The 21,792-nt window shown below is 52.3% G+C and overlaps 1 protein-coding gene across 1 annotated transcript; it reads right to left on the bottom strand.

The window, feature by feature from the left end:
• Positions 1-12,473, bottom strand: PVR (PVR cell adhesion molecule). Its single transcript, XM_032838967.1, has 7 exons — positions 12,349-12,473; positions 9,435-9,794; positions 5,785-6,087; positions 5,150-5,267; positions 2,710-2,858; positions 1,725-1,856; positions 1-211 (listed from the first exon to the last, which is right to left on the bottom strand). The coding sequence occupies exons 1-7, from the start codon at positions 12,434-12,436 to the stop codon at positions 123-125; spliced, it is 1,239 nt and encodes a 412-aa protein (XP_032694858.1). The 5' UTR covers positions 12,437-12,473; the 3' UTR covers positions 1-122.
• Between the last annotated feature and the right edge of the window lie 9,319 nt (positions 12,474-21,792).

Raw genomic sequence — 21,792 nt, 5'->3', positions numbered from 1 at the left:
ACCATGGCTCAAGACATCTGGAGAGAAAATCCAGGACCTGGCTCCTGACACCATGCTGGCGTTTGGTTAAATGCTACAGGTCCCCAGAGATGCCTGTCACCTCCTTGGGAATGTCCATGCAATTAGTCTGTGGTTCGTGCAGAGTCCCACACCCTCCTCAGCCCCACCACCACACTCACGCCATTAGCCGAGGAACGGTGTTGGTCACGACCTAGGGAAAGAGAAGGAGAAGTTTCGGGAATGAATGACAGTCTGGACAGCATGGCGAGAGGACACATGTGGGTGGCAGAGCCCCTTGAATTCTCAGCCCCAGTTCTGTTGCTGACATGGGGAAGCCCCTCCTCGCAGTGGTTATGCGTAAAACAGGACTGGGGTATATGCCCCACCCAGCTATCTGTGCAGTTATTAAGCATAAATAAATATTTATTCGCCATGGGTTCTGGAACCTGAGAGAAGGTTTCAAATCCCAGCTCTGTCCTTTAGGAGTTGTGTGACCTAAGGCAATTGATGCTCTGTGCCTCAGTTTCCTCAGCCATCACACAGGGATTTATTCAGCAAATAGGAAATGTCTGCTTTGTGCCAGGGGCCTTCTAGATGCCGGAGATACAGCCATGAGCAAAACAGCCCCAATCCCTGCTCTCATGGAGTTCAGATTAACCACTGTTACCGGCGACAACCAGACTCAGAGCCTGCATGCGCCGGGCGTGTTGCTTACGATTTGCCAAATGCTGCCCTGAGAGCTTATGATCAGGGACGGTTACTCCCATTTCACAGAGGAGGAAACTGAGTCACAGAGAGTAGGTCATTTGCCCTTGATGACACAATTAATAAAGCAGTAGACTGAGGGCACAGACACAGGCAGTCTGGCTCTGAAGATGCCACGCTTGGCAAACCCTTCCTCAAGTGCCTCCTGTGTGCCTGGTGCAGGGGCAGGCAGGGCTGGGGACACAGCTGTGGCTATGACAGTTCTAGCTCCGCCCTCCTGGGGATCACAATTCGCTGTAGAGATAGATGAGTACCCACACAGTGGCGCGTTCCCAAGTGGGCAAGGCCTTGGGTGGGGGCTGGGGGGGAAGTCCAGAGCAGGTGTTTGGCTCACTCTGGGAGATCAGGGAGGGCTTCCTGGAGGAGGAGGCCTCCAGCTGGGATGTGAGGAGGCAGTTTTGTTTAGGGGTTGAGGGAAGAAGCTTTGTCGTCAGCAGAAATGCCCTCTCCTCCTGACTTTCGGGCTGCGAGCCCGTTGGCAGACCTCCTCTCTGCAAGCAAACATTTCCTCATCCATAGAGTGGGGGTCAGTGCTCAGCACCGGAAAGGGCTCAGCAAAACAGCTCTTCTTCAGCTCTACTGATGAAGCCAAAGGACTTCACCCGAAAGAGCCGTGGGGAGGGTGTTGCAGGCAGGGGAACAGCCTATGTGGAGCCCTTTAGTCAAGAGGATCAGGCCTTTAAGAGCTGGGATCAGGGTGCCAGCTACCGCCCCTCCTCCCCAGAGGTTTGCAAAAAGGAATCAATGATCCAGTGAGCAGGATTTTCCAAAACTTAGTGTCCTCCTGTGTCAAATAGGGGAAGCTCATGGTACTTCCATGGTACTGAACTGAGGGTTCAGTCTGAGGCTGCCGTACTCGGGGATGAGTCTAGATCATAGCAGGTGGCCAAGCATGGCGGCTGTGGGGATGCTCATTCTCAGCTGACAGGCAGGAGATATGCCAAAGAGGAGGGACTCACGGGAGCGTCTGGACAGCCAGAAACGAATCAGGAAGGCCAGCAGGGCCAGAAAGACAAGGACTCCTCCCACTATCAGGAAAGCGATGCCCAGAGTGGACAAGCCTTGTTGTGGCGCCTGGTTGGGAGGTTCTTCTGGAAGAGAAGAAGTAAGCAGGGTTAAGTTCAGGGGCTCCTGGGGTCTTCACGTGCCCCTAAAACATGATTCCTCATCCTTTAGGGAAGCTTCCGCCAGGCCTCTCCCGGTCATGTCTCAGGTGGACTTGACTCCACCCCCTGGTTCCTAGGACGGGACTTTGACCCAGGCCTGGCTGATCAGAGCATTCCATTCTCCTTGGCTGTTGGGATAGATTCACGGGGCTGCTGGGACCCTAGCTAAGCCAACGACAGTCAACCCTGGACTTTGGCTAGAGCTACTGAAAGTGGTGTATTCTTTCAACTGGGACTACTAGACAGGGGAGACAGGAGGCTGTAACTGCTGAGGAACATCTCACCTCCCTGAGAACACAGAGAAAAGCAGAGACAAGAGATGTAAAGGAAAGTTCCTGGGTTTCACAGTTGGAGCATCTGGATCCAACCATACCTGAAGGTGCATTTTCAGTAAAGTCCCATTTTTGCTTAGGCTATTTAGAATTATGCTTCTATCACTTGCAACTGATAGAGATTCCTGCCTCACATGCTTGGAAAGCCCTTTCTGAGTCCTGGGGACAAGCCTCACACAGCTACCCAAGCCTGGGTTTGCAGACGGGGTGTATCCGGGAGGCTGCACAGTGGTTCCAATGGTACAGATGGTGAGTTAATGAGACTAAAGCTGATTCCATTGGTCCTTTCATGAGGGGTGTTAGGGGAAGGATGGGAATCAGAAAGCATTCTTGCGTCTGAGGATTCCCTTAACCAGGAACCACCTCCAAACTCCTCCATCAGAGAGGATCCTGCTGTGACCTCCTCCTTCGGTCCCTCTATTCTTGCCACCCAAGGGGCTCCTCACCTCTGACCAGGACGGGCAGTTCTGCCTGGCCAGTCCCGAGGGCGTTGGTGACTTGGCAGATGAAAGTCGTGTTGATGGACTCATCCACAGTCTGGATCAGGAGCTGTGAGCCCTGGGCCACAGCAGAGGGCGGCAGGGTCCCGTTGGTCCTGGGAGAGACCGAGGCGGGAGGAAGCGGCAGGTGTGAGTTCTCACTGCATACTCATGACGTCTCTGATCTCAGTTGAGAGCAACCCTGGAATTTTCCGACTCTTCCTCTCATACCCACATCCCTCCTAGCAGCAGGTGCCATCCGCCCCATCTGAAAAACCTCTCCAGACTCTGACCACACCACAGGCCTCCTCGGCCACCACCCCAGGCTGATCTCCCTGCTCCTGGGCTGCCACGGCCACCTTCTCCCAGGACTCCCTGCCTCCACCCCATGCCTACCCCACTCTGCCCTGCATGCTGTGGCTGGAGAGATCTGGTTAGAACGAACTTGTTCACCTCCCTTACTGTTCAGAGTCCTCCTGTGGCTCCCACCTCACTCAGCATAAACCCAAAGTGTCTACACAGCCACAGACCCCACACGCTGGCTGCAGATACCACCAACCACACTGTCTGTGACTCTCCCCTCTGCTCTATGTCCACGGTGGCCTCCTTGTGGTCTTTGAATACCCCCACCTCAGGGTCTTTGCATGCTGTTCCCTCTGCCTGGAATGCTCTTCTGGGTATGTGCCCAGCTCATCCTCCTTTCCTTCAGTCCTCTGCTCAGACGTCACCCTAGCAAGACCTTTATTGCCCCCACCCTGATTTCAACTGCAATGCCCCCCCCCACCTCTGCTTTACCTCTAACTCAGCCTTTATCCCCATCTGATGCACTACCGACTTCACAGCGTTATTTTGTCTATTGTTTTCCTCCCCTACTAGACTGGAAGCACCAGGAGGGGAGAGAATTTGGTCTGTTTCATTTACCAAGACATGCTGGCCCATGTGATCTGGCACAGAGCAAGCGTCAAAACGCTTCAGTTTAGTGGACAGAGAAATATGGGTTTCTGGGCATGCGGCATAGCCTGGAAGGAAACCCAGCCCCATGGCTCATGGGCTTGGATCACGGTGCTTTGAAGCAGGATGGGAGAGGCGTCTGCCTTCACCACTGGAAAACCTTTGACCATGATTCCCTTGACTGACCGTAGAGACGTAGCAGTGGCTATCCACAGAGGTGGGCTGGTGGGGGATGGGCACTCCCGTGGCATCTGCAGGGTTGCAAGCTGGGATGTGAGCCCCGTCCACGGTTGGTTAAATAATTGATAGCATATGCATTGGATGGAACGGGGTCCCAGCAGCACTGAAAAGGGTGCTGTGGAGGCTCTGACATGCCTAACAGGTAGAAGACGGATGGATGGGGAGAAGGGACAGACTGATGGACGCGATTGGGCAAATCCAGTAAAAGGTAAGCATGAGAATGCACCGGGTGGGTTCCTGAGTGCTCGTTGGGAAAGTCGTACGTCTTTTCTGTACATCTACAGATTGGCCTGATGAAACGCTGGGGGACATGGCGACGGGGACCTACATGGGGTCACGTGGGAAGGCGATCCTGACAGCGGGAAAGTTTCAAAAAGGTGCCTGTGGCACAGTTTTTGCTGAGAAAGGTAGAGAACAAAAGGCAGGAGGGCTGTGTAACAAAGGGTAGTGGTGTATATTTCTGGACACTTGACTACAGATCTTCTTTTTGCTCATAACCGGATTGTCTGAAGTTTCTACAATGGTCGTAAGTTATTTAGAATAAGAACAAGAGCCCGATAAGGAGCGTGTAAAACAATCGATCCCCTTGCCTTTTTCTTTCCCCGCTCTGCATCCTAGCCTTGGTCTGAACTTGAGGGAATCGGAGTGCTCTGAGCTTCCTCATCAAGACAGTGGGGATGGCACCCACTCTACCAGAAGTGACTGGATGGGTTACACGAGGTGACCGCGGAGGTGGCCAAACCCAGACGTTAGGAGGATCAGTGTGGAGCCACTTCTGCACCCTTGTGGCCCTGGGACCCAGGCAGGTGATGGCACCTAATGGGGCCCGACTCATCTTTAACCCCGGGCATGGTGACGGCGCTGCCTGTGCCTGGGGTGTGGGGGTCACATGGGATAAGGTGACCACTGGCACACAGCAGACAGCCAAAAAGAGCAGGTATAATGGTGAACCTGCCCTAAACCGCCTCATAAACTGTGTGTACGAGACAGAAATCCTACTGCGGCCTAGACTCCACTTCTCTCTTTTCACTTTCTTGTACCAGTCTCCTCCCTGAGACTCAGTGGTCCAGGCCCCCAGCCTCCTCCTCCCTCAGACCCAGGAGTCCAGGCCCCCAGCTTCCTCCTCCCTCAGACCCAGGAGTCCTGCCCCCAGCCCCTCCTCCCTCAGACCCAGGACCCAGGGGCCCATGTCGGCCCAAGTCCACCCAGGACTCACGTGCTCCAGTCATAGCCCGTGGGCTCCGGTTTGCTGCGGACGTCACAGCTCAGAGCGACCTCCCTGCGGCCGAGGTACCAGTTGTCATCAAAGCCGGAGATGGAGACCTCTGGGGGGTCTGAGGGAAACAGACACATAGGCTCAAAGACAGGGACCCTTCAGAGGGGCCTAAAGATATGTGGGAGCATGTCATAACGAGAAAAGGCTTCAGTGGGTTTCAGGAACAGCCCAAGACAGAGAGGGCCGTGAGGAGTCTTGGGTAATGGATTCCTTCAGAGCAGAGAAGGCCAGAAGTCCTTGGCAGGGTGGGAGGTAGTTGGGTGCTGAGAAGGCTTTTGGGGATCTGTTTCTCTCTAGTCATTTTCCTGGGTAGCCAAGTCCTGGAATGGCATGGGTGTCCTGTGAGAAAAGGCCACTTGGACACCCATCACATACAGGAGCACATTCAAGGCTCTGACAAGTCCTGCTGGGAAGAATCCTGGATCACCCTGCCTCAGCTGCTGTTTATCCACCCCAAATATGATCGACAGGGAAGATTTTCAAAGTCCCCATGGGCCCCAGTAGACAATGTGGGGGTGGTGGTGGAGACAGCGGGATAGTGGTCCTTGTCCTTGCTCACATCTGGGCGCACTCACAAGGCACATCGAGAGTCACGGGCAGCAGGATGGGCTCCTTGAAGCTCTCGTGTTCCACTCTGCAGGTGACATGCTTGCCATCTGTCTGGCTTGAGGGTATTGTGATTAAGAAGCTGGTGACGGTGTACGTGCCAGGCTGGTGTCCTGGCACCTGGCTCTCATTGGTCTTCCCATCCAGGTGTGACCAGGAGACTTGGGCGGGTGGGCGGCCCTCACTGGAGACGCAGCGGGCCACAGGCACAGGCTCCGGGCCGAGCGGGCTGAGTGGAACCTCCTCAGCCTCGGCCTTGTTCTCTGGCTGGGCTGCGGACAAGAGCCAAAAGGACTGGTCAGTCCTCACCTGCGGTCTTTCAGCCAACAGCACACCAGCAGAGGGGGGCAGCTAGGTGAGTGCACTGGAGGTCCGGGTTCAAATCCTAGCTCCGTCCCCGAGCTGTTGGGTGGCTAACGGTGTGTCTGTGCTCAGTTTCTTTGTCAATGGGAGATAAGGACAGGATCACAGGCAATGAGAACATGCAGGTAAAGCTCCCAAGATGGTACCTGGCGCATAATACATGCTCAGGAAATGCTGCTATTATTATTGGGAATGGAATACAGTGCCTGACTGGAGGGTGGGCGATGTTGGGGACCCAGCAATGCCCGAGGCAGCCCCCAGCCCTGCCTTTAGCCCTGCCTTTAGCCCAGTCCAACGGGAAGACAGACAGAGCGGCAACCCAGAATGGGCAAAGCTGGGATGGGGGAGCCCAGAAGGGGTGTCTCAATGTTGGGGGAGTGGTGAAGGAAGGCTTCATGGAGGAGGGGAGGGCTGAGCAGTTGTGTGGAGGTTGAGAAGGGAAGACAGGCTTGAGGTCACACAGTTCTACGGGACAGAGCTGGGCTTCCACTCCAAACCCCTCGTGTGACCATCTCTTCATTATTCTGGTAATTCCCAAACCCGGGGCTCCGCTTGGTTCCTTCCTCATTATTACTTGTTACTGTAGTGTTATTATCGACTGGAGATTTCTCTTAAATTTGACTCACTGGTTGTGGGTTTTTTGTCTTTTTTTTTTTGGTAAAATACTGGTAGTTTTAATTTTACACAAAATTTCCAAAACAATGGTTACATAGTATAATAGGCATCTGCAATGAATAGTTTATTCATGGAAATTTTAAGTTAAAATCAGCTTCTAAATTTAAATTAGTCATCTCTGGCTAATGAAGAGAAAAGGAAATCACAGGTGCTGGGAATAATCTACTAGACAATCCAGTTGTCCACTTCTGTTCAAGCAAATTCCCTCTATCGCTTGGGCTCAAGTTTGATTTATTTTGCTTTTCCCAATTTGTGCTTCGCTTGGCACGTCTGATGGATTTCACAGCTGAACTAAGTCTTAAAATGACAGCCAAATGTGCTTTTCAAAAAGGCATTATTTTATAATTTGCAAAATGCCCTTCAATTTTATCCACAATTGGAACACTCCTCATTCCCAGGGTACCAGCGAGGAGGTAGAAGAGAACTCGATTTCCTGGAGGGGAGGCCCCCTCCCAGCCTGCCTCACTGATGAATGTGAAAGCATAGCATGAAATCTCACCCTTCCCTTTCTTTGGGTCTCATTATCTTTTACAAAAATAAAATAAAAGACGTAAGCAAGGTTTAGGGGCTGCTGCAATTTGGCACCTTTCTTTCTGATTAACATAGAGTAGAGGAAGATTGGTCTGGGTCTATCTACTTTGGCGTGGAGCTGGGGAGGGATTCATTGTAGACACGAAAAGCTGTGTTTCCAGTTGCCTCTGATTCGCCTAAGGGATCACAGTAGATGCTGCAGAATGTGGCCTACAACCGGAGGGAAGCTCTCCAAAGTTAAGGAGGTAGATTAACTTTTTTCTTCATGGGCTGCTTGATATTTCCCAGTTGTTACTAAGGTACCAGCATGCTGACATTCTGAGCCCCACCAAGGTGTCCTATCACAATGACCACCTCAGGTTCATGGCCAGCGCCCCTGGCTTGGTAGAGTGCTATCAGAGGCGCCCCCTCTGGGAGTAACCAGAAAGCTCCTTGCAGAATTTGATAATGAAAATGTTCTGATGCCAACCCTATGACCACAGGGTTAGGATGACTCATTTGTGTCTTTTGGAATCGGGTAGTGCCCGATCGTCTAGTAGCATAGGTCCAACTTGTTTCTGGTCTACTAAATTTTTTCTTTTTTCTTTTTCTTTTTTTTTTTTTTTGAGAGAGAGAAAGAGAGAGAGAGCATGAGTGAGGTCTTGTGCAGGGGTGGGATGGGACAGAGGGAAAGAGAGAATCCCGAGAAGTTTCCGTGCCCAGCGTGGGGCCTGACACGGGGTTCGATCTCATGACCCTGAGATCATGACCTGAGCCGAAATCAAGCATGGGGTGCTCCACTGACTGAGCCACCCAGGTGCCCCTCTGCTCTACTAAATTTCTGGCAGCAGCCAGAGGAGAAGTTATCTTAGCGGCAGAGATCTCAAACAACAATTTTTTCCCACCTTTCCAACAGGTCTTGCTTCCTCTCTTGCCTGGTACTCATCACACACCTAACCACAACAGAAGTGCCACATGACCTTTTAAGAGTGTCCCGTGCGCCTGGGACAGCGGCACCTTCAGTGTGAAGTGTGCCCCTGAAATCCGCCAGAACAGCTTTGAAGCCACCACGAGCTGCCATCCTTCATGTCCCCCTCTCCAGCCCCAGCAAAGTCCCCACTAACAGGAAACTCAGTACAGCATCCTTGGAATCCAGCCCGGGCTGCCTGGCAAGCAGTCGCTAGATGCTGGGAGCCCGGCCCCTGGCCCCGGGGCTGCTCACTGGTTCTGGGTTACTCTCAACCCGAAGACCTGAAGTCCCAGATTTGTTGAAAGCGCTGCCTTTGGCTGGGTGCTGTGGGCACCGTTCCAAGGACTTAACGGTGCAGGAGTCAGTCTTGTAAGGGCCTGGATGCCTTCCCAGCACGGGAAGGGAGAGTACCGGTAAGTACGCATCAGCTCTTACTAATCCTCAGGGTGATCCCTCCTTCCCAGAGGTGTAGGGACTTACTCAGTTTCAAAGAGGAAATGTTCTGCTGGGGAATAGGAACCTTGAGTCCATGACAATGCCTGGGGGCATCTGGGCCCATGGTGGGGAAAGCCTCTTCTCCTGGGTGTCAGAATGGCCCTCCTTCCTGTCTGTGTATTTCAACTCTCCCTTGCTCACCAAAGGAAGTAACAATGATTGACAGCCATCAGGAGCTCACAGGGGCCTCTGTTCTAAGGTTCAGCTGGATAAACTCCCGAGACCCTAGGCACAGCTTTCTGAGGACAGCACTCTTGTAACTAACCATACCTTACAGGCGAGGAAAGGAGAGTGTGAGATGAAGGCGTTTGCCAAGCTGGTGGTAGCCAACTGGGAGGCAAACCCTGGCCTCCAGGCTTCCCAGGCCCCTGCCAGGACTCTACCTGTCCCCCCTTCTTATCCACCACCCCCACGCTCTGCCCTCAGTCTGCAAGAGCTTAACCTTACTCTCCAGGATCCCACATCTCTTCCTAGCCTACAGCCCCTTCCCCCCTCCCCACCTCCCCATCATTGCCCCATCTCCTCCTTTGGTCCCCACAAAATCTCCCCGCTCCATCCCCCCGCGCCGCCACGCCCCCCTCTTCTTCCCCGCCCCACCCCCCTCACCGAGCACGCGGAGCCAAGTGCGTGCGCTCCTGCTGCCCTCGGGGAACGTGGCGAAGCGGCAGGTGTAGTTGGCTTCATCTTGGGCGCGCAACCCCCGCAGGGCCAGCGACCCGTCCCGCAGCTCCAGGCCCGGCCTGGCGCCCACAAATTCCAACCGGCCGGGCTCGGGGAAGCTGGCGCCCTGTATGGGGTGGAAGACCGCCACGTTGAGCTCGTTCCCCACTGCATCCTGCCGCGTCCATGTCACCTGCGTCACGTGCACCTCGTGCTCCAGCGGGGGCAGTTTGCAGGACAGCTCCACCGTGTCGCCCAGGAGGCCGCTCACCTCCCGGGGCGCCAGCACGCCAACCGTCCCGGTCCCTGCGGGGCAAACGCGGGCAGGTCAGACCCGGGCGTCCGAGGTCGGGATGCCGAGGGCCGCCCGGGAGGCCACTTACCCTTCCCGGGCTGGACTGGGTCTGCCGCTCCCTGCCTGCGTCTGAGCAGCCTCGCGGGGCTGTGATTACCACATTTCCCCATCGACGCTTTAAACTGTGGTCCATACTGAGGTTAAAAACTTAAATCTGCCATTTAAACCATTTTAAAGTGCACTGTTCGTGCCATTGAGCTGTGCATGTAACTACCACCACTATCTAGTTCCAGAGCGTTTCCATCAGCTCACTGTCATCAAGGCCACTGTGACGCTGTCATTTACAGGAACTCTGACTGAGGGGTGGGAAAAGGCGCAGCATATCTAAGTCCTAGAATCCATGAAATATGATAGTATTATTATTATTGCTATGCATGGACCCCAATTGGGAGAAGGTTTGTAGGGGATCCTGGCACAAGAAGGGAGGCAATTATAACCCAAGGATTTTGGATCCTTCCGATCTCTGCTGTGAGGCTTCAGGCAGGTTACCTAACCTCTCTGATTCTTTTTCCTAGTTTGTAATGTGGGACTAATAACAGTTAACACGCACAGGCTGTTCTCAGTGCTTCACGCATCTCTCGGGGTTTAGTCCTTAAACAGCTCCTTGAAGCAAACAGTACCATCACCCTCACTTTATAGATGGGGAAACCAAGGCACAGAATCGTTTCCTCCAGGTCATAGAGAAGGTAAATGGCCGAAGGGGGATTTGAACCCTGCAGTCTGCGCTCAGGAGTCCTGACCTCTAACCCACCGGGCTCCATATTAAAATCTTTCAGGCTCAGGCGTCAGCACATAGTAGGTCCTCAATATGTCTTGGCGCATACTGCTATTAATAAACACAATGCTGTCCATTCTTACTAGTAATAATAAAGAGAATGGAGGAGGTGGGAAGGAGGTAAGGGTTTTGAATTCTGGTACTGCTAGCAGCAGCTGCTGTGAGACTGTGTGTGGGTGGTGTCACTTCTCTGAATCTCAGTTTTGTCATCTGTAAACTGGGGGTGGTTAGAGCATGATATGGTTGCTGGGTGGACGAGGCAATGAAATCTACCTAGAGGGATTAGCAAGTGCCAACAACTCTGTCAAGGTGAATATTTTAATTATTGTGTTACGAGGAAGAGAAAGCTGGGAAGTAGCAGATGGGTGCCTAGAGCGTGCTGTGTGGAGGAGGGCACGGTTCAGACACAGGCAATTGGAGAGTGGGGAGCCTGCTAGCGTGGGTCTGAATGCCGGCTGTGCCACTGGTGTGCTGTGTGGCTCTGGGTACGCGGGCCTCCTTCTCTGGGGCTTTCGTCCACCTGATGGCAGGTCTCGTCCCTGGCAAGGTTGCCACGAAGACGACATTGGGTGAAGCGTAACGACCACACTCAAGTGCCTCCTCTGTGCCAGACACCAAAGCTGTTTCCTTACAAGTGGCCTCCCCCAACCCTCTCCACGATCCCGTGAGATGCGCACTTGTATTTTCATCCCCATTGGACGGAGAGGCCAGGTGCATCTCTGAGGGTCAAGCCACTTGCCTAGGTCTACCCTGCGCCCCTGCTCCTGGGCACCAGGCTCTCCCGTCCTGGCAGAGGGGGTCTCCGTCCACTATTTTGGTTCACTCATTGGACCAGCTACTTCTTGCTGGTGCCTTGGGCAAGTTGCTTCCCTTCTCCGAATGGAGGCCACAGTGGGGCTCATATTGGGAATCTCCTTAAGAGGTTTGGGTTGGTGGCTCTCTGTGAAGTCCTCGAGCCTTGGGCCCCTCTTTTCTGGAGAAGTGCCCAGAGTTCTGGGAATCACCTTTTGGGAAATGCTGAGATGATCAACTGTGGCTTCCCCAAGTCTGCATTCAGAATTAATATTGTTCATCTGAATTACCATGTCATTATTGTTCTTACCCAGTGCATCCAACTTTGATCGGCATCCACCCAAGAAAGAGTCTTAGAAGGTAGGTAGAATCTCCATCCCCCCATCCCCAACACTTTTTAGGGAAACACTTTTTAGGGAAACAGTTTTAGTTCCCCTAAAACTCTCCTGAGCTCACACAGGTATTAAATGCCAAAAGCTCTTTTGAAACCCGGGCCATCTGACTTCAGAGCTATATCCCCAGGGCCTGGAACATTGTGAGACACTCGGTGAATGTGTGTAGGATGAACTGCCCAGCTGCATGGATAAATGAATGGCCATGACTTAGAGCCATACATCTGGGGTCAGAAGGGGGAAGAGGTTATGTGCTCCTGCCCTCTTCTACCCCCCCGCCCCGCCCCCATCAAGCATTCTCTGATGAGGTCAGTGGGCCCAGCCTTTGGGGTCTGGCCACCGTGAGCAGGAGCAGGAGGTGAGGTGTCCAGGCATGTGTCATTCATTCTCTGGTTCTACCGTAAGGAACTCCTGCTGCTTTCTGGGAGGCTGGGGTCCCTCCCCGTTCTGTTCCTCCAGCCCTGGGGGAGGCGGACCATCCTGCCAGTGCGGGGGGAGAGGGGGAGCCACGGCTGCCACGCCGCGGTGGGGGGAAGTGTCACTTACTGGCTTCCGTGGGCACCCAGGGCAGCGACAGCAGTAACAGCGGCGGCAGCGACAGCAGTAACGGCGGCAGCTCTGGCGGCAGCACCATACTGGCTTCCTCCCGCAGCTGGGTCGCCGCTCCGCCGCTCCGCCGCTCCGCTCCGGACGAGCCTCCTCCCTGGTTTGCTGGGCTCCTTCTCCCTCGCGCGCCGACTGGAAGCTGCAGTCTAGACCCCGAGGCACCCCAGCCTGCCAGAGCGAGCAGGCGCGTGGGAAGTTCCCGGATCTCCCCCCCCCCCCCCCCCGGGGGGGGGGGGGGGGGGGGGGGGCGGCCTCTGCGCCTGCGCCACCCGGGACACCGCCCAGGATTTAGCGGGTGGTTTCTTCTTTTTTATGGAGGCGTAATAAGCACAGTGTTGTATTAATTTCAGGTGTATAGTATAATGATTTAACACTTTTTTTTTAATTTGACAGAGATCACAAGTAGGCAGAGAAGCAGGCAGAGAGAGAGAGAGAGAGAGGAAGCAGGCTCCCGGCTGAGCAGAGAGCCCAATGCGGGGCTCTATCCCCGGCCCTGGGATCATGACCTGAGCCCAAGGCAGAGGCTTTAACACACTGAGCACCCAGGCGCCCCTATGATTCAATACTTACGTACATTTCTCGGTACTCGCCCGTGATAAGGGTGCTCTCAGTCCCCCTCACCTGTTTCCCGCATTACCCGCCACTCACCTCCCCTCTGGCAGCCCCCAGTTCCTTCTCTGTACTGAAGAACCTGTCTCCCCCGGCACCCACCCCACCACCGTGTTTTGTTTCTTAAATTCCACCTAAATGAAACCATTTAGTATTTGTCTTTTTCTCACTGACTTACTTCACTTTTTAAAGGTCAAGGCTGCTAAGGGCCACAGCTGACATTCCAACCTACCATTGGGATAGATCCCGAGTTCTTAACCACCAGGCCCAAACCCTCTGGACTTTGGAGTCAGACAACGCCTGGGCTCATACTGGGCGAGTTGCTTCCCTCGCTTTCCTCATCTGAAAAATGGGCGCGATGACAGGACTCACCTACACAGGAGGGTTTGTAAGGCTAAAAAGTAACTGCTTAGCCCGATTCCTGGTTTTACCGTTTGCACTTGATAGGCGGTAGCTATACCAGTAACAACCAGTATCAGTGTTTTTACAGATATCACTGAATAATCATGTTGGTGAGAACGATGATTCACCCATTCTGCATTCAACATCAATTTATTGAATCAGGCCCTATTCCTGGCACAGGGAAGGCGGCAGAACATAACACAGACAAAAATCTCTGCCTTCGTGAAGCCCACCTTCTACTGGAGGGAAACAGGTGTTAACAAATGAATGCAGAGAACACTGTCCTGTTTGGTGGTGATGATGGTCCCAGGGTCACATACAACAGGGAGAGGGATGAGGGAGGGAGCGAGGGAGGGAGAGAGGAGAGGAGAGAAACAGAGACACTCAGAGGCAGTGATTGGGAAGTAGGGAGAGAGAAAAACATACAAAGAGAGAGACACAAGATGAGAGACTGAGAGAGAGGAGAGGCAGACACAGCATAGAGAGAGATGAGAGAGAACTGAGAGGTGACAGAGAGATGCAGGGAGCTGTGTACTCAGACACAGAGCTTGGGAGATGGCTTTCTCCCCAGCTCTAACTATCCTGGCTATAGTTGGTGGTCCCCTCCGCCTGGCCCTGCCCAGCAGCTCTGACTCTTGTTCTGTGACATTCCTCTATCTTTCTGGGGTCAGAAGGGGGAAGAGGTTATGTGCTCCTGCCCTCTTCTACCCCCCTTTTAGGCTTTGGCCGGTTTGGATGCTTTTGTGATCCAACTTTGGGTACGTGGGCCTCCTTCTCTGGGGCTTTCGTCCACCTGATGGCAGGTCTCGTCCCTGGCAAGGTTGCCACGAAGACGACATTGGGTGAAGCGTAACGAGGCTCCCTTTTAGGCTTTGGCCGGTTTGGATGCTTTTGTGATCCCGCCGACATCTTTGACTTGGAGCTAGTGTTCACTGATGGCGCATGACCATGGGAGGGTGGCTCTGATGCCCGGTGTCTCTCACCCTGGATGTGGGTGAATTTCTGAATGGAAAACACAGACGCTAGTCACTGGGAAATCTCTGAATTTTCTGGCACTCTCGTTCTGGGACGCTGAGTTCTCTCTGAATCCGGAACCTGTGGCTGCTACTGCGTTCCTCCTGTGGACCGTGCTGTCACCCTCCGGGGTTCCCCCTCCTCCAGGGCTCCCCAGCTACCTACCGCACGTGGGGAGCCTCCTCGCAGAGCTTGGTTGGTCAGAGGCTGCCCCCTCCTCCTCTGATGTTTGAGCTTCATATCTGGGGCCCACCTCATCCCGTACTCTACCTCTTTGCCCCTGGACATCTGACTCCTCTTTGACAGGAATGGAGCCTGGGTCTGAAAACAGGCCATCAGAACCCTGGTCCTAAACAACGGGCACGTAAAGGGAATGATACCCACCCTCGGTCACTGAAGCGCAAAAGTGGGTTCAAGGCAGAGCCAAGGGTCAGGGATGTGGTGAAGGTTAAGGATGGAACCAGAGGTGGGGTCAAGAAAAGGGAGGGCTTCGGAATGGGGCTGGGATGACAGGAGGGTCAGTGGGAGAGGGAGGGCCTTCGGTGGCTGGTATTTCTGGTCACCCCCTTGCCCCCAAATAGTTGTGTCAATAGATACTTGGGAAGGCCAAAACACCCATGCTATAAAAATCTCTGAATTCAAGTAAATGTCTTCTTTTAGGTCTGGATGAACCTCAATGAGGGCATCATGGGGTGGGGTGGGGGATTGTTGCCAGTTGGAATGGGTAGGCTGAGGCAAGATGTTCTATCATTCCCTAGACAGCCCCTGCCAGGACCCCTCCCCACCTCTGAGCCCTAGGGTTGGTCTGGGATCTCCTTGGAACCACTCTCCTTTAGTCGAACCGTTCCTGTGTTCAAACACACCATCAGTTTTGAACCTCTCCTTTTGGGTATTTCCATTGCTTCGCCCGTGCAGAGGGAGGCGCCGAGAGAAACCAAGTCCACACCATTTCTCCTGGTGTGGGATGCAGTCAGGTCCACGGTAGTTTCTAGAAGCTGATTGGCTGGGTCCGAGGGCATGCGCACTTGTGGTTTGAGAAGACCTCGCCAGATTGTCGTCCAGTGCTCTTACCCGCAAGGTAGATGGTGGCAGTCCAGGGCTTACCACCCCGGGACCCGCATGACAGTAAACTGGAGCTTCCAGAATTTCAGATGTGAAGCTTTGTCCCAAGGCTTTGACGTAGGAACCTGGAGGCTGGGTAGGGGAGGAAGGGGGAGGGGGGCAGAAAGAGTGGACAGGGTAGAAAAGGGGCAGGGGAGAGGGGAGGGGTGGGGAAGGGAGAAAGAGAGCAGGGAGAGGGGAGGGAGGGAAGGGAGTGGGGGTCCAGAGAGTTACTCTTTTGCTTCAAATTCTGGTTTCACCAATTCGTAGTAGCTGGTGATCCTAAACAACCTGGATCATTTCTCTTGCCTCCTTTTTTTCTCATCTGTAAAACAGAGGATCAAGAAACTGTGTGATGATGATTGAATAAGTTATTTGCAAGTAAGTTATACGGTTAAACAAGTAAATTTGTTCAGGTGGTCCACAAATGGCAGAAACTATTCTTGGTGTCCTGGGGCAGAATTTTCATCTTCTACACTCTGAGGCTAGGCAGGAAAAAAGATGGAAAGAAATCCCCAAACTACCACCACCTGCCTGCCCTTCCCCAAACACCGGCTGGTTACCAGACCACAATCCTGAGATCATTTCCTCTCCGACATCTCCGGCCAGCTCCCTCACGTCCACTGCCTTGCAGGGGTGTACTGGTGCCTCCCCATGGTTGTTCCCTCTTTCTTCTTTCCAAATTCCACAGGCCTCTCACAGCCCAAGGAAGGAATTGAAACCTGCCCTCCCCAGCCTACTTCTACCACTGGTGACTAATCAGAGCCATACCCTCTGACAGGCAGCTCTCTGTATACAACAGAGAAGGACAAGGTCCAGATTGTAGCTCCTACATGACCTGGCCCCTGACAACAGCAATGATGTCACTTCTGCTTTACAAGTCAAAAAGAGCAAAGCCCTTGCAGTCCCTCTAAATAAAGCGCATTTGCTCACCTTCAGGCTGGGACATGTTTCCTCTGTTCTCCACCTGGCAATGGCTATTAACACTTCAGTTCATGACTGAGCCGGCACCTCCTCCTAGAGCCTTCCTGGATCCCCGGGCTAGGCAATCCCTTCTCTGGTGTTTCTGAGCCTCTGAAGCTGTAAGTTCCATAGAGGCAGGGCCCAGGGTGGTGAGAATTCCATTTCCTCATTTCTTTTTTTTTTTTTTTTTAAGAGATGTATTTATTTATTTGAGAGAGTGAGAGAGAGGTGTAGGAAGGGGCAGAGGGAGAGGGAGAGAACCTCAAGCAGACTCCCCACTGAGCTCAGAGCCCCAGATGCAGGGCTTGATCCCACGACCCTGAGATCATGACCTGAGCCAAATCAAGAGTTGGACACTTAACTGACGGAGCCACTCAGGCACCCCAACTTCCTCATTTCTAAAATGGAGCTAATAATAGCATCTACTTTCCAGGGTTTGGGTTAATAAACAGAAATGATGCATTAGAACCCTTTAGCATAAATAATGCCTTCAAGGGACATGGCTACTCTTGTTATCCTCTTAATGTGTTCTCCAGAATAGCTGACCCCTTCCCCAGGGAGCCCTCTTGGACCTCCCCTCCCCAGGCTAGATCTGGAGCCCCCTCTGGGTTCCCACGTCCCAACTTAGACTACTCTGGGTTGTCACCACCGGGAGTGGATCTTTCTTCCCCACTGGACCCTGAACTCTGGGAGGGCAGGGCTGCAGCTGCTGTGGTCAGCCCTGAGGACCCAGTACTGCCCAGCACAGGGCTCTACATGGACCAGGGGCCAGGGGAAGGCATGTTGAATGAATGGTTGGATGGATGGCTTTAGTAATTATTTGATCTGTTATTTGTCTGTTAGTCTTCTTTCCCACCTTAGCACATAAAATTATGTTCCCTGTCAATACTGGAATTTAGAAGAAACTTACTTATGAAGTTGTGTGTGTGAAAGAGAGAGAGAGTGAGAGCAAGCTTGAGAGTTTGGGTGTGTTCCAAGAGGGAAGAGACAGGGGTGGGGTAGGAAGCAGGGAGGGCTGATGACTTGGGCAAGGCATGAGCTGGAGTTTAGACTTTGGAGATGGAGTCTGAACCCCAAGAGGGCGGAAGCCATGTCTGTCTTGTTTTGGGCCGTGTCCAGCATCTAGCCACACAGAAGAGCCTCGATAAATATTCCTCGGGTGAGTGAATGAACCAGGTGTTGTTAAAGTAGCCTAGGAATCTTGCTGTGCCTCTATTATAATTGTTGGTCATGGTGTGTTTTGGACAGGTCTTGAACCGGAAATAAGTTCTTTTTGTCCCTTTCAGGGAGGAGAGAGTCTGACTCATTGCTGATAAGCACGGGAGACAAATATGGGACTGCCGTCACCACTCTATTCTAGACTGGGGAACATCAGTCCTGATACTTGATACTGGCACTCCTTCCTGGGGAGTGGGGGTGGGTTTCCAGAACTCTCAGTATACTACTTAGAGGAGCTACTGCCAGTCTATCAAAAATGGGAACTGAGGGCACCTGGGTGGCTCAGTTGGTTAAGGGTCTGCCTTCGGCTCAGGTCATGATCCTGGGGTCCTGGGATCGAGCCCCATCTCGAGCTCCCTGCTAAGCGGAGAGCCTGCTTCTCTCTCTCCCTCTGCCTGCTGCTCCCTCTGCTTGTGCTCTCTCTCTGACAAATAAATAAAATCTTTTAAAAAATGGTAGCAGAGGAGGCAGGCATCCTGGCAAAATGGATGTGAAAATGGAGAGGAATTATGACCAGAGGTTACAGCTAGAAATTCCATCTCCCTTCTCCCATTTCTTCCTTATTTGACCCTCGAGAACACGACAACCCTTATGGCTTCTGGGATGTATGGAATGCCTGGAGAGAGGAGGAAAGTTCCAGATTTTCTTTGTTTTTGTCTTCTACCTGGATACAAAGTGTGTGATGTCTACACAGTCACAGAGTAAGAACAGGTGCGGGATTCTCAATTTTCTTGTCCTGCATCTCATGCCTTTGACAGCACTTTCTAACCACCCCGCCCCCCCCGGGGGGATGTTGGGATACGCTTGTGCTTATTCTCAGCTCACATTTTCACTGTGGCCCAACTCCTCCACACCTGCCTGTGGGCACAGCCTTCCTCCTAGTCACGCCAGCTTTGTTTTTCCAAGTGTCATTTAAATCCTTGACTTTATGGCTTACATCTTAAGGTTAGATGTATGCATGGGTATTAGACTGGCTGCAAGGAACCGCGGAACTAAGGCAACAGTGGTGTAAGTAAGAAAGAAGGCTGTTTCTTGGGGTACCTGGGTGACTCAGTGGGTTAAAGCCTCTGCCTTCGGCTTGGGTCATGATCTCAGGGTCCTGGGATCGAGTCCCACATTGGGCTCTCTGCTCAGCGGGGAACCTGCTTCCCCCCTCCCCCGCCTGCCTCTTGTGATCTGCCTACTTGTGATCTCTGTCTGTCAAATAAATAAATAAATATTTAAAAAAAAAAAAAGAGGGCTGTTTCTTCTTTCAGGTACAAAGAATCCAGAGGAATTTAAGACAGAACCAGTTGGATGGCTTCACGGTGTCTCTTTCATCTCTGAAAAATGGCACCCATTTTTCAGTGGGATGTTGGTAAACTGGCGTTACAAAAAAAACAAAACAAAAAAGCCCACAAAACCTCTGATTTGTACTGTTTTCCAATTTCCATGGTAAGCACGCTGTAGCAAGGTTCATGGAGCACATACCCTGTGTGACAGAGACAGATCTTGCTGTCGTGGAGCTGACAGTCTAATAGATGAGATAAATATGAAATATTCACACCAACAAACATTTAGTGACACAATGTGGTTAACTGCTATTAAGCAGGACCCGGCTAGGACAGTGTTCCACCAGCAGACTGAATTTATAACAGGGGTCGTCAGGAGGTCTCTTTGAGGAAATTAGCCCAGTTTACTTTTAGGAGTGGGGAGGGACTTCACAAAGATTCTCAGCTGTTCCAGAGGGCAAGGGAAAGGGATTGCTACAGAGGACAGCAGGCCGTGGGCTGGTTTGGGAGGTGGCTTCAGTGTCACCCACTGAGACCTGTCCAGATTTGGAGCTGCAAGAACCAGTTCCTGCCCTGCCACCACCCAAGCAGGAAATGACTAACTTCTTTAACAGTGGAGGGAGAGGGGAGGAGGGATGAGGAACCGCAGGATGCCTGAGGTGACCAAGGAACTGGTTAGATATTAGGGGTTTCTAAGCAAATCTGAGCCCTTGGACAGACCAGGGCAAGGACCCCAGAGTCAGTGATTGACACATACGGGTCCTGGGGGGATTTATTTATTTTTAACAATGAGGAGTTAAGAGTTGCACTGTCTAGTACAATAGCGGCTAGCCACAGGTGGCAATATAAATGGATTAAATTGAATTAAAAACAAAAATTGCGATAATCAGTTACACTATCCATATTGCAAGAGCTCAGTAGCCACAGGTACTGGATGGTGCAAGTACAGAATATTCCCATCACCGCAGAGAGTTCTGTCGGACAGCAATGGTCTAAGGCACGGGTTTTGGAATTGGGCAGACTTGAGTTGAGATCATGCATGGCTGTGTTGCCTCGGGCCAGTCACTTGCCCTCTGTGAGCATCACTTTTATCCTGTGTACTCAAGCACAGTGACCACTACCTGCTACAGAAGGGGGCAGCTCATGAAAGAAGCTGAAGGGGGGGGTCTGGCCCCAAGGAGGGAGTGGCAGGAAAGCGGGTGATTGGGAACAGGGATTTCAGAGCCAGGCAACCTGGCTTGGAGAACAGCTCCCCCTTGTGCTACCCCATGTGACCCTGGGCAAGTCACTCTCTCTCTGAGCCTCCCCTGCTTTGTCAGGAAAACGGAGATGGGTTCTCCTTTCCTCAGTGGGTTCAGTGAAGAAGATATGACCCATGAATCATCAAAGGTACATAATGTAGGGGCTGACACAGAGACAGCCCTTGGCAGACAACATTTGCACCCAGGTCTGCTCCTATCACTGTGAATCATAATGATGTGGTAGGTGGTTTTTTTGTTGGTCACAAAAGCAGGGATGCTCCCCAGCCAAAGCTTCATTCATACTCCTTTCCCCTCCTCCTGCCATCTACCGGAATTCTCTAACAGCTCAAAATCAAGTGGTCAGTCTTATTTACAAATGGGCCATGAAGGGACACCTGGGTGGCTCAGTGGGTTAAGTGTCTGCCTTTGGCCCAGGTCATGATCCCAGAGTCCTGGGATCGAGTCCCGCATTGGGGGGGGGCTTGCTCAGCGGGGATCCTGCTTCTTCCTCTGCCTGCCAATCCCCCCTGCTTGTGCTTTCTCTCTCTACCTCTCTCTCTCTGACAAGTAAATAAAATCTTCTAAAAAATGGGCCACAGACTTTTGGGGCTTGTGACCACCTCCCCCACTTCTCTGTGTCCAGGTTTATTTATTTGTTTATTTTTCTTTTTTTTGAAAAGGAGCAAAAATAAACTGCATGTGTAGAAGACATTTTGGGGTGTCTGCTCAGTTTACAAGGCAAAACCTCCCTGGCTTTATGAGCAACAAACCCCACAGGCAGGGCTGAGCCCCTGAACTCTGCTTGTACAAATCCTCCTGGCCCCCACCTCAGCCACGGGAATGCGACCGTGGTTGACATCTGACCCGAGTGAGCCAATTGGATGCCTTCTCCAGGGGTTTTGGGGACAAGGCGAAGGAATTCAGTGGTCTTAGAAGTTATGGGATTGTGTCTTTCCCCACGTGGATGGAGAAACACTGAGCACGCATGGGCAGAGAGAGAGAGCCATGGATTCTTTACTTCTCATCAAGAGGTGGTGTCCTTTTCCCACCCCTCAAATCTGGACTGGCAATGTGGCTAGCTTTGGCCAGAAGAATGTGGCAGAAATGATGATGTGCCATCCTTTTTTTTTTAATTTTTAATTTTTATTTTTTTAATTGTTATTTTTTATTTACTGATTTTTTAAAAGATTTTATTTATTTATTTGACAGAGAGAGAGATCACAAGTAGGCAGAGAGGCAGAGAGAGGAGGAAACAGGCTCACTGCTGAGCAGAGAGCCCGATGTGGGGCTCGATCCCAGGACCCTGAGATCATGACCTGAGCCGAAGGCAGAGGCTTAACCCACTGAGCCACCCAGGCGTCCCTACTGATTTTTTTAAATTTTATGTATTTGAGAGACAGAACACGAGTCAGGGGAGAGGCAGAGGGTGAGGGAGAAGCAGACTTCCTGTTGAATAGGGGACCCCCCCACCCAACAAGGGAACTTGATCCCAAGACCCTGGGATCATGACCTGAGCCAAAGGCAGATGCTTAACAAACTGAGCCATCCAGGCGTCCCAGGAATGA

The sequence above is a fragment of the Lontra canadensis genome, unplaced genomic scaffold (assembly GCF_010015895.1).
Source record: "Lontra canadensis isolate GAN:19392208 unplaced genomic scaffold, GSC_riverotter_1.0 scaffold107, whole genome shotgun sequence".
Taxonomy (NCBI): domain Eukaryota; kingdom Metazoa; phylum Chordata; class Mammalia; order Carnivora; family Mustelidae; genus Lontra; species Lontra canadensis.
Note: the sequence above shows the minus strand (reverse complement) of the source record. Positions and strands in the feature narration are given on the sequence as shown.